Source organism: Desmodus rotundus, chromosome 4 (assembly GCF_022682495.2).
Source record: "Desmodus rotundus isolate HL8 chromosome 4, HLdesRot8A.1, whole genome shotgun sequence".
Taxonomy (NCBI): Eukaryota; Metazoa; Chordata; class Mammalia; order Chiroptera; family Phyllostomidae; genus Desmodus; species Desmodus rotundus.
This window is the reverse complement of record NC_071390.1, coordinates 86088200-86100676: the sequence shown is the minus strand read 5'-3', so window position 1 is coordinate 86100676 and position 12477 is coordinate 86088200. Positions and strand designations below refer to the sequence as shown.

General features: G+C 33.5%; 1 protein-coding gene across 6 annotated transcripts in view; it reads right to left on the bottom strand.

Annotated features, from left to right (window-relative positions):
* CCSER1 (coiled-coil serine rich protein 1) overlaps positions 1-12477 on the bottom strand; it is a 1227777-nt gene that overhangs the window by 748728 nt on the left and 466572 nt on the right. For all 6 annotated transcript variants that reach the window (XM_045183762.3, XM_053923202.1, XM_053923201.1 and 3 more), the window contains exon 7: positions 3203-3280. In XM_045183762.3, coding sequence (XP_045039697.2) covers positions 3203-3280 — 78 coding nt within the window. The remainder of the gene's footprint in view (positions 1-3202; positions 3281-12477) is intronic.

Below are 12477 nucleotides of genomic sequence, written 5' to 3'. Positions count from 1 at the left end.
AAAAATAAATAAATATAATCTTTTAAAAAATAGAGGTTATACATTTGCCTCTGTCTCTAAAAGTATGTCCGTAACAATAGTCTGCACAAATGTATGAAATTGGAATTCTAGAGACTTCTCAGCACCAAGGGTGTGACTAGGGAATCTGGGAGATTGTTACTTGCAGTAAGTGTAGAAAATCATGCATTGTATAACTTCTTCTCTGAAAGGGTATACTCTAAAGCTTCTGTGGCCCGACATGAGCACAGCAGGGAATGGTGATAACTGTGGGAAAGTGGCATTCCTGTGCCCAGCCCTACTTACTTTTGGTCACTCAATTCTATCTGACAGAGGGGCACACAGTTCCGAACAATTGTTTAAGACTGGATAGATGTTTGTAGAAAACATCCTCATTTTTGAAAGACTAGCTAAGCAAAACGAAACACCACAGCAATAGGTTCTAAATGGTAAGTGAAAGCTTAAGAAGTATAATAGGAGGTTAAATGCTCTGTGGAGAAAACAGAGAAGCAAATATATGGGGCCTGGATTATCTTTTGGTGCAGATCTTGTTTTGTTTAAAAATTAACTTGAAGAATGTTAATAGTGTTGAAAACTACTGCCTTATTGTGGAAAAGAAGCATTTGGTCCCAAACAAGACTGAATTGTCTTGCTTCACCTACCCGTCTTGAGTCTTTGGGAGATTCTCTGCAGGATGCTACCTAGTTTTCTTCCCCATTTAATTTAATAGAGCCTACGGTGGTACTATTGGCCTATTGATAGCCAATTTCTCATCTAACATTCAGGTCAAGATTAAAGATAGATATATTAGTGTGAAGGTAATTAGTAATTATGAAGATATCTGTGTGTGTGTGTGTGTGTGTGTATATATATATATATATACATATATATATACATATATATATGTATATATATATATCCTATTTGAAATATTATGGTTAAAATCAGTTTAATCTGAATGCCATTCTAAAGGTGATAATTAAAGGAAAGCATTCATTTTGAAAAACACTTGAACCAAAACAGGACATTTTCCTCCAACTGTTTCATGAGTATTTCCAAAATAGATCAAGAAAAAGAATGGAATACATTTCTTTTAGTAACTTAATTACATCTCTGGAGAAAAGAAAAATCTATTCCCTTAATCAACCATCAAAGCTCATCCTTCAGAGGCCTTATTAGAACAGATGGTTACAGAGTGTGATGCTGGAATCACTGTCCTAGAAAAGGAAGCTAAGGGGTTAAAGAGGATTAATTTTACATTAATTTGAAAGACCATGCCCTATTCATGGGGAATGAGAAAAAATTATTTTTAGTCACATAATTTTAGACAGAGTTTTAGATGCAAATAAATGACAATATCAGGATTTTTCATGCTATGGTTATAAGAAAACTTGTGTCTTTTATGAGTTAAACAGTTTTCAACATATTATTACAATTATAATTCACTATAGTGCTAACATGCATCTCAAAAGAGTTGCTATATATTTTGTGTTTTCATAAAAATAAATAATATTCAATTACTCATTTACATAATAATAATTTATAATATAAAAATTAAAGAAGCAAATGCTGGAGTTTCATTTTGTAATTTTGAACTTCAAATACTTTTAAATACTAATGAGATATTTTTATATATGATAAATTTTTTTGAAAAAATATAAATATCTTTCTTTCACAAAGCAGTAAATTGAGAGGTTCTATAACTATATTGGCTATCAAAAGCCAATATTACATATTACAAGCACTCATAAGTTTTAATTAATGATAAAACCCCTTACACGCATTAATACAGGAACATTATCGATCTCCTAGAACCAACAGGAGCAACTAATTAAAATAGTTATGTTTAAATTAGCTTTATGTCAGCTCATATTAGACTATATCTCACCTTTTATTTTACCCCTGTGAAAAAATACATTAAGTTTCCAGGAGTGTAGGCTTTGTCAATATATTAAAAAGAGAAAATGGCTTCTGATGATGTTTTGAAAATCCAATTAAAACTTCTGTAAATTTTGTTCCATACACCGTAAGATGAAAATAAGTAACACTAAGCTTTGAAACATTAATATTTTCTCCTTTTGTTGTAGATTAAGAAATATTTCTCAATAAATCATATAATCAGAATACTATTCAGTATTTCACAATTTGATGATATAAAATAAGCTTTTAATAATTATTATTATCATTAAGCAAGGAAGTACGCATAATTAAAAACTAAGATACACAATGGAATTTATAGCCGTCTGTTATGGTCACTTCAACAACACAGCAAATACTCACGCTAGCCACTGCACTAGGTGTAAACAGCGTGAAGTTGAGGGAGACATAGTTTTCATACAAGAAGGAAAAAAACCCAGCAACAACACTTTATAGTAATTACAAAAATCACGAAAGTCATAATGAACCCCAGAATGTACATTTCCCTGTCTTTAAACCAAACAAAAAGTAATTTCTTGCACTAAGTGTATCATCCCAACTGTCCAAGTTTTTGTTTTTATCCTCATGACCTTAAGGAGTGCCTTCAGTTATAACAATCCTACTGAAATCCCAATGTCCCTGGCACAAATATAAAGTAGCTGATCTACAAGCTTTGGCATAAAGAGAAAATCTAATCTTAAATAAGAAAACAAAAACATGACTATATATTTGTAATGAGTAAAGACTCCCAAACTGAAGAATTCTACTAATCATGCTACTTACTTATTTGCATATTTACTTAGTTTAAAAATGTAATGTTTTAGAGGAATAGTTCTATATTCAATTCTTAAATTTGACTATTATTTTGTAATGATTAGATAATTATCATGTAGAGTCATCAATAAAATTTTAACCAGCTAATGAGGGCTAAATATTCATTCTAAATTTATTGCTTAAAAGTCATATAAATAGAAAATTTCAAACCTCAAATTCATGTGACATCAAACTATTACAGTGAAATCACTATATTTTCCATGCCAAGCAAACAAAGTGTTCCATAAAGTATTAATTTCTATTCTCAGTCTTTACCGTTATTAAGCAACTAGAATGACAATAAAACAAAAGATTTTAACATTTGATATAAGATTATTACAGATTAAAGCAGTTCACTTTATCACCGATGCATAAAATTTATCTTTTACTATATTTGTTAACTATTTTATGAATATTTATTAAATATCCTAAAATATTATAAACAATTGTTTTTGTTTGTCTGTATCGTTTTTACCTTGAAAGGCAATGGCTCTTCTGCAAGAGGACTTACAGGAAGTGAAGCGGTGCTACTTGCCGGGCTCATATCTGCGCTCTGCAAGGAAAACAAATTGGATTGAGGCTACACTTCTTTGTAGCTATTTTTATTACTCCTGATTTAGAATACAATCCTTAGTATTAAAATAAAAAATAAAATATGGATGTAGAAAAATTCAAATTATTATTACATAGTGAATCACTTGGAAATCAGTAGTTATCTGAGGTATAACTAAAATTATCACCCTATACATTGCAAATACATTTTATTAAACACAATGATCATCTTTTGTGTTAGGGTAGTATTTAGTATTATATTTTCTTACTGCATTTTTACCTTTTCTTTTAAAATGATGCTATATCTGTAATGATTCACCTGTTGCTATTTCTATGTCTTTCAAACTGATTTTTCAAACAGGAATTAATAATTTTTCTTTCTTTTATGGAGAGTTAAAGTATTGTACCCAGTTTTTAATCATTATAAAAAGTATGTCTGTTATTACTACGCCATTGTAAAATGAAATATTAAGTTATTAAGATTGCCATATTCATAGAACCTGACATTTTATAACCTTTTTTACTCTATTCTGCTAAACAATCATTTTAAGGGCAAAAGGTTTATACAAATATAATAGCATTATTGGAAAGTTGCTAATGCTGTTCTAGTACTTTCAAAAAAATGTAGTCACTTAAAACTCCTTCAATGAGAGGATGGCTTGAAAAAAGAAGCTTGTCATTTTTTCCTTAAAGCAAGGAAAGGATTTTGATAATAGGTAGCAACGTGTTATTTTACTATATATTTAGCTTATTTTCTCAGAGGAATTTTCTATTTAAGTGGATAAGCGAAAAGACATTGACCATAATTCACACCCACACTTTCAGCTTGTTTTCCAGATGTGGACCCACATAAACACAAGAGATTCTGCAGTAAAGACGAAAACAGAAGTCAGAATTACCTTGATGGCGATAAGGGAACAAGTCCACACGTCTGGCTGACTTCAGTTCCAACAAAAGAACAAATTCAAAGGAGGGAAGCTGCAACTTCTACAAATTCTTAGACTATTCAAAACTTATTTTCATTTTTATTCATTGATGTGTACAATAAACTGGACACATTGAAAATATCCATTAAAGTGAGATTACGTCTGACTGTTTAGTCCAGAAACGATGGTAACTATACAAATTAAGACACTCTAAACATAATTTTTACATAGCATGAACGTACTTTAGAAGTTGACATGAGAGTATACATTGAGTTAAAACACCTAAAGGAGGAGGTCAGGTAAAAATTGAACCGGAACTTAGGAAAGGAAGCTGGAAAATACATACATCAGATAACTGAGGGGAGTTATTGACTTTAATTTCTAAATGTATTCAGAGCTTTTTGGCCATTTATTTTTTTTTATCAAAATTAGGAAATGTTCTGAATTGCTGTTTCTCTTTGATTACATGATATAATGAAGAAACAAAGACTTTCTCATATATATATATGTAAAAGAAACATATGTGTATGTGTGTGTGTATATATATATACATATATATGGTATACACAAGAGAGTGTCATTTATCCATCACCCCACAGCGTTCCCTTATTCAACAGGCAACACTGAACACTGATATGCTGTATCACTGTAAGTTAGTTTTGCCTTCCATTTATTTCACATAAACAGAAATGTACAAGTTGTTTTGGGTCCAGCTTCTTTCACTCGGCAAAATGATTTTGAGATTCATCCTATCCTGAAGCATTTTGCTGTGCCAGAAAGTGAGGAAGTGCTCAAAAGATAAAAGGATAAAACATGCCAAAGAGACAAAGGAGCAAATCTGAAAGAGTTCTCAATTGCCAAAGATGAAACACTTTGAGCAACAAAATAAATAACATAGTATCCAAGTATACTGAAAGTATAAAACCAAAAAAAAAAGTCATGAATTCATACATAAATAAATGACCAAATAAATAAATAATTGGGAAGAAGAGACAAATCTCTCTTACAGAGCATTCCAAATAATTTATGTAGGCACTCCCCCTCTTCGGGAAATGGGACTTAATACCCTACCCCCATCCCTGGGCTGTGTTTACTGACTATTTCCTAAGAGTAGTGTGTGGGAAGGAGGGAGAGGTAACTTGATGGTGGAGAAACCTGGCAAACACTACCACAACCAAGTGATCACATAGATAGCATGATACAATGTGATGTGAAGGGTAATTCCCTTCTGTGGTCTTCCTACCAAAAATCAATTAACTCAGTCTAACCATGAGAAAAATATTGGACCCAAATTAGGATGTTTTTGCAAAAAAAAAAAATGACCAAAGCTAAATTCATCAAAAACATGGGAAATCTGGAAAGTATGAGAGATTATGTTTCTAAGGTGACATGATGACTAAATATAATGTGTAATCTTGGATAAAATCCTGGAATAGCAAAAAGGACATTAGGGGAGACTGGTGACATCAAAATAAGTTGCTGAGTTTAGTTAAAATTCATGTACCAATACTGGTCCTTAGTTGGGACAAATTTCCTCTGCTGAGGTAGAATGGTCACGACAGAGGAAGCTGGGTGAGGGGTGTACGAGAGTTCTCTGTATGACCTCAGCAACTTTTCTATAAATCTGAACCTATTTAAAATATTATAGAAAGGCTATTTTAAAATACTGTTCACAGCAATATCACCAGGTTTTTTTACGATTATAATACATGGCTGTCATGTTCTGCTAGCTTCTAAGCTTTCATCAGGGCTTTTATAAGTTCCACAAAATAAACTTTGACAGACCATTTTACTGGGGTACATAACCTCTCCACCAAAGGATTTTTAATCTTCTATGAAGATCTCATGGAAAAGCTGATGATAATTTCTTTTTTTTTTTGCATGCTTTTATGTTCCACTTGGGAATGTTGAAGAAAGCTTCAGCCATATAAAATGGTCTGCTTATCTGGGTACTCTTAAGGTGCTCAGTAAAGTGAGTTCCATCAGGAATATTAACCGAACGCCATAGTTCTACAGCACAGATCCATTCATTACACCTCCCCTGAAAGCACCGTTAACGGGTCTGTCCTATGGGATTAAAGTTTATTTACAAGGATTTCTTGAAGTGAAACATGATCAACTGAGCTCACATCTGTTGAGTACAAGAGATTCGAGTGTAAGTAAAATATTTTAATTTTTTAAACATTAGGGTAACCTTTATAAAGTAATATTCTGGGTGTAATAAAATGATCACCTAAATGTATTAACTCTAATTTGAACATGAATTCTTAATAGTTCTAAAATTATATAAAAATACACCACATGCTAATAGTATTTGTTATTTTAATAATCAATGGTGTTACTATTGATAAAGTACATAGGGCAATTAGACTTCTGTAGTTAAATGGGCTACTTTTCTTGAAAATGTTTCTTTTAGATGTGTTGATTTTTTTGTGAAAACTTATTCATTTATTCATTCAGCCATTCAATAATTTTGAATATACATTAGGCTTCCATGCCCTTAGGCGATTTCTCATGATTGACCCCACTGGTACGACATGGTTGTCCCAAGGAATTAGTGAGAAAGGGAACTCAGAACATCTAACCCTGGTACAAGAAGACATTCCCTACCTATTAGGGGTGGACTGTTGACAGGATCTGTGTCCTTTGTCAGGTATATCTTATAGATGACAATGACCCGAAAGCCCCGGCCTCCTGAAATCCAGAATGCTGACCACTACATGTCAGCACACCTCCGTGAGGAACCCACTAGCCTTGGTGAAGCTGATTTCACTCATTTCATTCCTTAAGTGGTGTATGTTTCATGCTTCCTTGTTTTGGCAGTAAAGTAAAATTGGAGTGACAGTAAACTGAGTTCAGTATCTAAATCAGGATGAGCTCTTTGTACTGGTCAAACTCAACAACCTTTCTGGTTTATGCCACATCTTTTATTAGTTCTGTTTTTGCTAAATGAAAATTTGGAGAAACATATTTCTTTATAATATGTTCTTGTACTTGGTATCTGCTGCTTTGCTTTTCCAGTATCTAATTCATTTTACCATTAACAAAATTTGACTTTTCCTTTGGGGAATGATTTCTCCTAAACTCTCAATCCATTTGTGCTGACTAGTGCTGATCCAACATCCTCCAATAGGTGTGAGCATGGAGCAAAGTCCCAGATCCCCTTTCCGAGTGGACACAGAAAGGCACGGGAGCCAGATCATTTAAATGAAGTTCAAATATGGAAACTGTGTGTATAATATGTTACCTTTTATATACAAAAGAAAAAATTAAATTATTATATATGTATATATCTGTGTATGTGTTTCTATTATATATGAGTACATATAACATCTATGGAAGGTCATACAATAAATTGATAAAATTAGAGGCCTTCAGATGTCTGGGGACTAGAAATAGAAGGGAAATGTTTTCCTTGAAAAAGACTGTGAGTGTGTTAGCTAGTCAAAAGTAAAATGTAAAATATATACTAAATTGTAAAAAATAAGTAAATACATTGTTATATCCATGCATCTTTTGACCAAATCGTGGAGTTCCAAATGCAGAAATACATAACTGAGTCCCCCCAAATTTAAAAAATAATTCCATAAATTATTTTGCTATTATAAATATTGGTAACATTGCAGCGTAGAATAGAGTAGTATTCTGGCTCTCTACTCTGCTTGTCAGGCAATTCCAAATTTTAGATTCTATAACTTGCAATTGCCCAACTATAGGGCTTATTTCTATATCAGAGGATACTTAAATCTCAGGCACACTGTTTTGTAAAAATTATTTGACCATATAGAGCTCAATTCCCAGGATATCAAATATGTACTTAGGAGTCAAATATTTTTCTCTCCATTTCTTGGATCGGCTGTGTGTTGGATTTTTCCTAGGAATGGCCCATGTACTTGGTTACATCTGGCAAGTCAGATAGAAGCATATTCTTTGACCTTAGCCACATTGGCTGCATGAGAACTTCTCTTTCTCAAAATTCTAACACAGTTTCCATATTTGAAGTTCATTGAAATGATCTGGCTCCCGTGCCTTTCTGTGTCCACTAGGAAAGGGGATCTGGGACTTTGCTCCATGCTCACACCTATTGGAGGATGTTGGATCGGCACTAGTCAACACAAATGGATTGAGAGTTTAGGAGAAATCATTCCCCAAAGGAAAATTCAAATTTTGTTAGTGGTAAAATGGATTAGATACGGATTAGATACTGGAAAGGCAGAGCAGCAGATATAAAATTACCATGTATTTACATACAATGAATTTCTTCATTCTTTTATATTGCTTTATAGTATCCCACTTTATGTCTGAGTTATAATATAGTTAACCTGCACTGCAGTTCCATTCTTTAGCTCCTACAAACAGAGCTGAAATAAATAATCTTATATTATATGCACGATTATCTATAGGACAATATTTTGGAGTTGGAATTACTGGGCTTAAGATATATTCAATTGTAATTTTGAGTGCTTTTATCAAATTGTCCTGCGTGGAAATTTTATTTATACACCCACCTAAGGCTTAAGAGTAAATATTTTCCCACAGCCTCATGTATTCTCTATTTCAAAATGCCTTTAGTACAGATCCACAAGATAAACAAAAGCTCTGGTTGAAGTTTACCTTCCTAAGATCACAGAGGTTTTAAAAATGATGTCTTTTCAAAATTTCTTCTGTATGATTTTAATAATCTAAGATAGCTGAAAGAAACAATATTCCTGTCTCAGTGTTCAGTTAGTTTTGCTCTTTGCTCTATTCTGATTTTGTGATCAATTCCAATTACTAATCTCATTTCTTTCCTGTTTTGTCATTAAATCAAAGTTAAACCAAAGCTGTGACCAAACCCCACCATAGCCTGAATCATTGGGCTATTGCAACAAAACAAACTGACTCATTCCTTCAGGGTGAGCCCCAGGAGAAATCAGAAATTGATTCTTACTTTGAAAGTTTCAGAAATTAAATTATATCAATTCTCAGAGGGATGAGTAATTTTGCGTGATGATTCAGAAGAACTAAATGAATAGCAGAGTACTTTTTCAGTGATGGGCCAGCATAGTAACTAATAATGAAAACTAAACTTGTCATAAGAACTCAGGATGGCAATCTATTTAAGTTCTTTCCTCTTGGTGAGAAGAACCACCATAAAGTTAGAACAAGTAACTGGCTGCTCTCAAAACGTGCTTTGGTCAGGCAATGGTAAATACAAATACAAAATTTGTACAAGGAAATAGAAATCATTTAGAACCTCAGCACTTTTTTGCTTTGGACAGTGCTATAGGTTCACCACAGTGACAAAATTAATATTATCTCATTCACATATTTAAACAAATTTAAAAATCAACTACAAAAAGCACAATTATTTCATGCCAGGCACCCGACAGCATTCTTAAGAAGAGAAATAACTAATCTTATTAACACTACTTTTGATTTAGTCTTTATTGTATTTGTTCCATTACCATTTAGTCCCCTTAACTCCCCTCCTGCCAGTGATCACCACCCTGTGGTCCATGTCCATGAGTCCTTTTTCCTTTTTGCTTAATTCCTCTCTGTCCCCTCACCTCCTCCTACCCACTGGCTGTCACCTGCTTTTGTTCACGGTCTTATTGGCCATCTCAACAATGATTAAGCATATTAATTTTACTTTGCTTTTCATTTGTTTCAATTTTAGGAAACTTTAGTTTCTACTCCTGTATCAAAATTCTGGGATTTCATGATATCTGAATCTTAAAGTCCCTATATCATTCCTCCAAGTTATGCAGATACTATATGGCGGATTCTTTTTTCAGCCCACTACTTCTCCCAAGGAGAAACATTCTGTCTCTGATTCCTACTCTCTGAAGTTGGATCCAAAACAAATCCTACTGAATCGTTTTATGTTTCAGTCTATGACTTAAATCTCCATTATCCTTCTGTCTGTTTATTTTTTTCTTGAACATTCTTGATATATTCTGCTACTTCGAGCAAGTTCAAATTATAATCTCATTTAATAACAACATTTAACAGACAGTACTGAGGACCTGCCACAAACCATATTCTGTGACGATGTATGTTTAATAAAAACCATTCCTCCCTCTAATTATTTTAAATTCATTACAGGATTCAAGCAACTATGGAAAGTACAAAAAAATTAATAGGATGGATGGATAGAGAGGTAAATAAAAATCCACATATCAAAAGATAATTACTGATAAAATATCTGTGCACTTTTTTCCAGTGTTCTCCTATGCAATGTAATTGATTGGAATTAATGTGCATTATCTGTTGTAAATTTTATCTTCAACTATATTCTCAGGATTTTTCTCACATCAAATATTTTCCTTCAATGTGATTCATGATAAATGTGTCCAATCCCATCATATAAGTATAAGTTCATTCATCTTGTCAGGCCCTTAATTTTAGATATTTTTATATTGCCAATTTTTTTTTACAATAAATGCTCTGATATTTTAAAACATATCTGTGATTATTTCTTTTAATACATTTAAAGAATTATTAGGCTTTAGTTATAAAATATGCATATAATTAGCTGACTTCACATATACTAATTCATTTTCCTCCAAGGCTACTGTACTGATCTTTACTCCCACTTTAGAAGTTTCTGAGTTGTCAATTCTCTGTAACTTCAATAGGTAAAAAGAAATATACCAGGCTATTTAGTAGTCTGTGATTTACCAATCAGTTAGTTATTAGAGAAAAATTCATCCTTAAATTTCATTCAAATAAATTCTTAACTGACTAGAGCGCTAAATACAAAAACCTAAAAGAAACACTTGAAGATATAGGTAAGCATATTTCAATGATCACAGAATGTGGAGGATTTTTCTAAATATAAACCTAAATAAATCATAAAGTCAAAGAGTAACCTATTATATGACTATGTTGAGTTTTCTGCACAATAAAAATATAAAATTATAAAGCAAATAAAATATTTGTAAAATGTTGAAGTTTGATGAGAATACTTGTTCCTCATTCCTGGTGTCTCACACAGAAGGAGCTCTGTTAGTCTTACACTCTCCGTTCCTCTGTCTGGCAAAGAAAGGATCCCTTTTCTTGCTGATAAATTTGGCATAGATGAATTGGGTGGGCTTGGCTCAGCTCAGTCCTTTCTTTCGTTAGCAAGATCACATGCAGAGAACACGTGTTCTCTTTAACAGCTATTCAGTTGGCTTTTTACTGCTAAGGTCTAAGTAATAGGTTTAAACTTCAGATCATGAGTTTAACTTGGAAGGCTGTCTGCTGTTTCTGGAGACTTCTCCCATAGGCAGGAAGCTATTTGTACATTCTTCTGAGTCTTAAGTGATGCTTTGTTAGGAGGAATGGGCCCCAGCAAAGCCTCTGGGTCTCAACAACCTCAGAAAGACAAAGACCAGGTGTAGTCTCGGCCAAGACACAGATGCCAGGGCCTTAGGAGCTGCAAGCTGCTGCTGGTTGACTTTCAACTACACGGAGCAGCTTTGCACTAGCAGATCTGGCTGCTGTAGTATTGAACTGGAAGGAAGGGTGTCTTTCTATTCATGGACTTCTTAAGTGTTGGTGGATAGGATAATGTTCACAGCTTTTAAACTAAATGACAGTTGAATTGTGTGTCTGCTACAGAGGCTTTAAATTCTGAGCGTAGGTCCTAGTGCTTAAAATTGGATATGTTGCCTGAGGTAGGCGGCTTCTAGAATGGCCTCTAATGCTTTTTCCATTTGCACTTTTGTATGATACCCTTCCCTTACGTGTGAGCTGGATTTGGCAACTTGCTTATAATGAAAAATATGTGGCAAAGGCTAGGTTAAAAAGAAACTAGAGGAGGGCAAATGTGGAAGCTGAAAGAACGGCATGGGCTTCAAGCCAAAGGTAATTCGTGGGAGGAAAGGGAGCAGTCAGAAAATAACGAGGAGGAGCAAGAAGGGCCGTTTCTTCTCTGGGCCCCATGACATGAGGGTGTGGTCAAGAAAATAGCCACCACTTAGCTATGCTTCCTGGAACCTAAAAATATTTTACCTAAAAATTTCTTTCAAAAGACCTACCAAAGACAGACGTTTAGCACCTTCCTGTAGTAAATATATCTACAATCAAATTAAACAATTTACAAGAAATAAAACCAAATGAGGGAATGAGCAGAACGAATAGAAAGCATTAACGTCAATTTTACAGCAATTGTCTGAATTTAGTTTTGCTCTAATATATAGTCCAATCTTTATGAGGGTAACATACAGTTCACCTCTTTTTTCCACACTTCATTTGCCCAAACTCCCTCAAGTTATCGAGACACTTTGTGGTATTTTCCAAAATC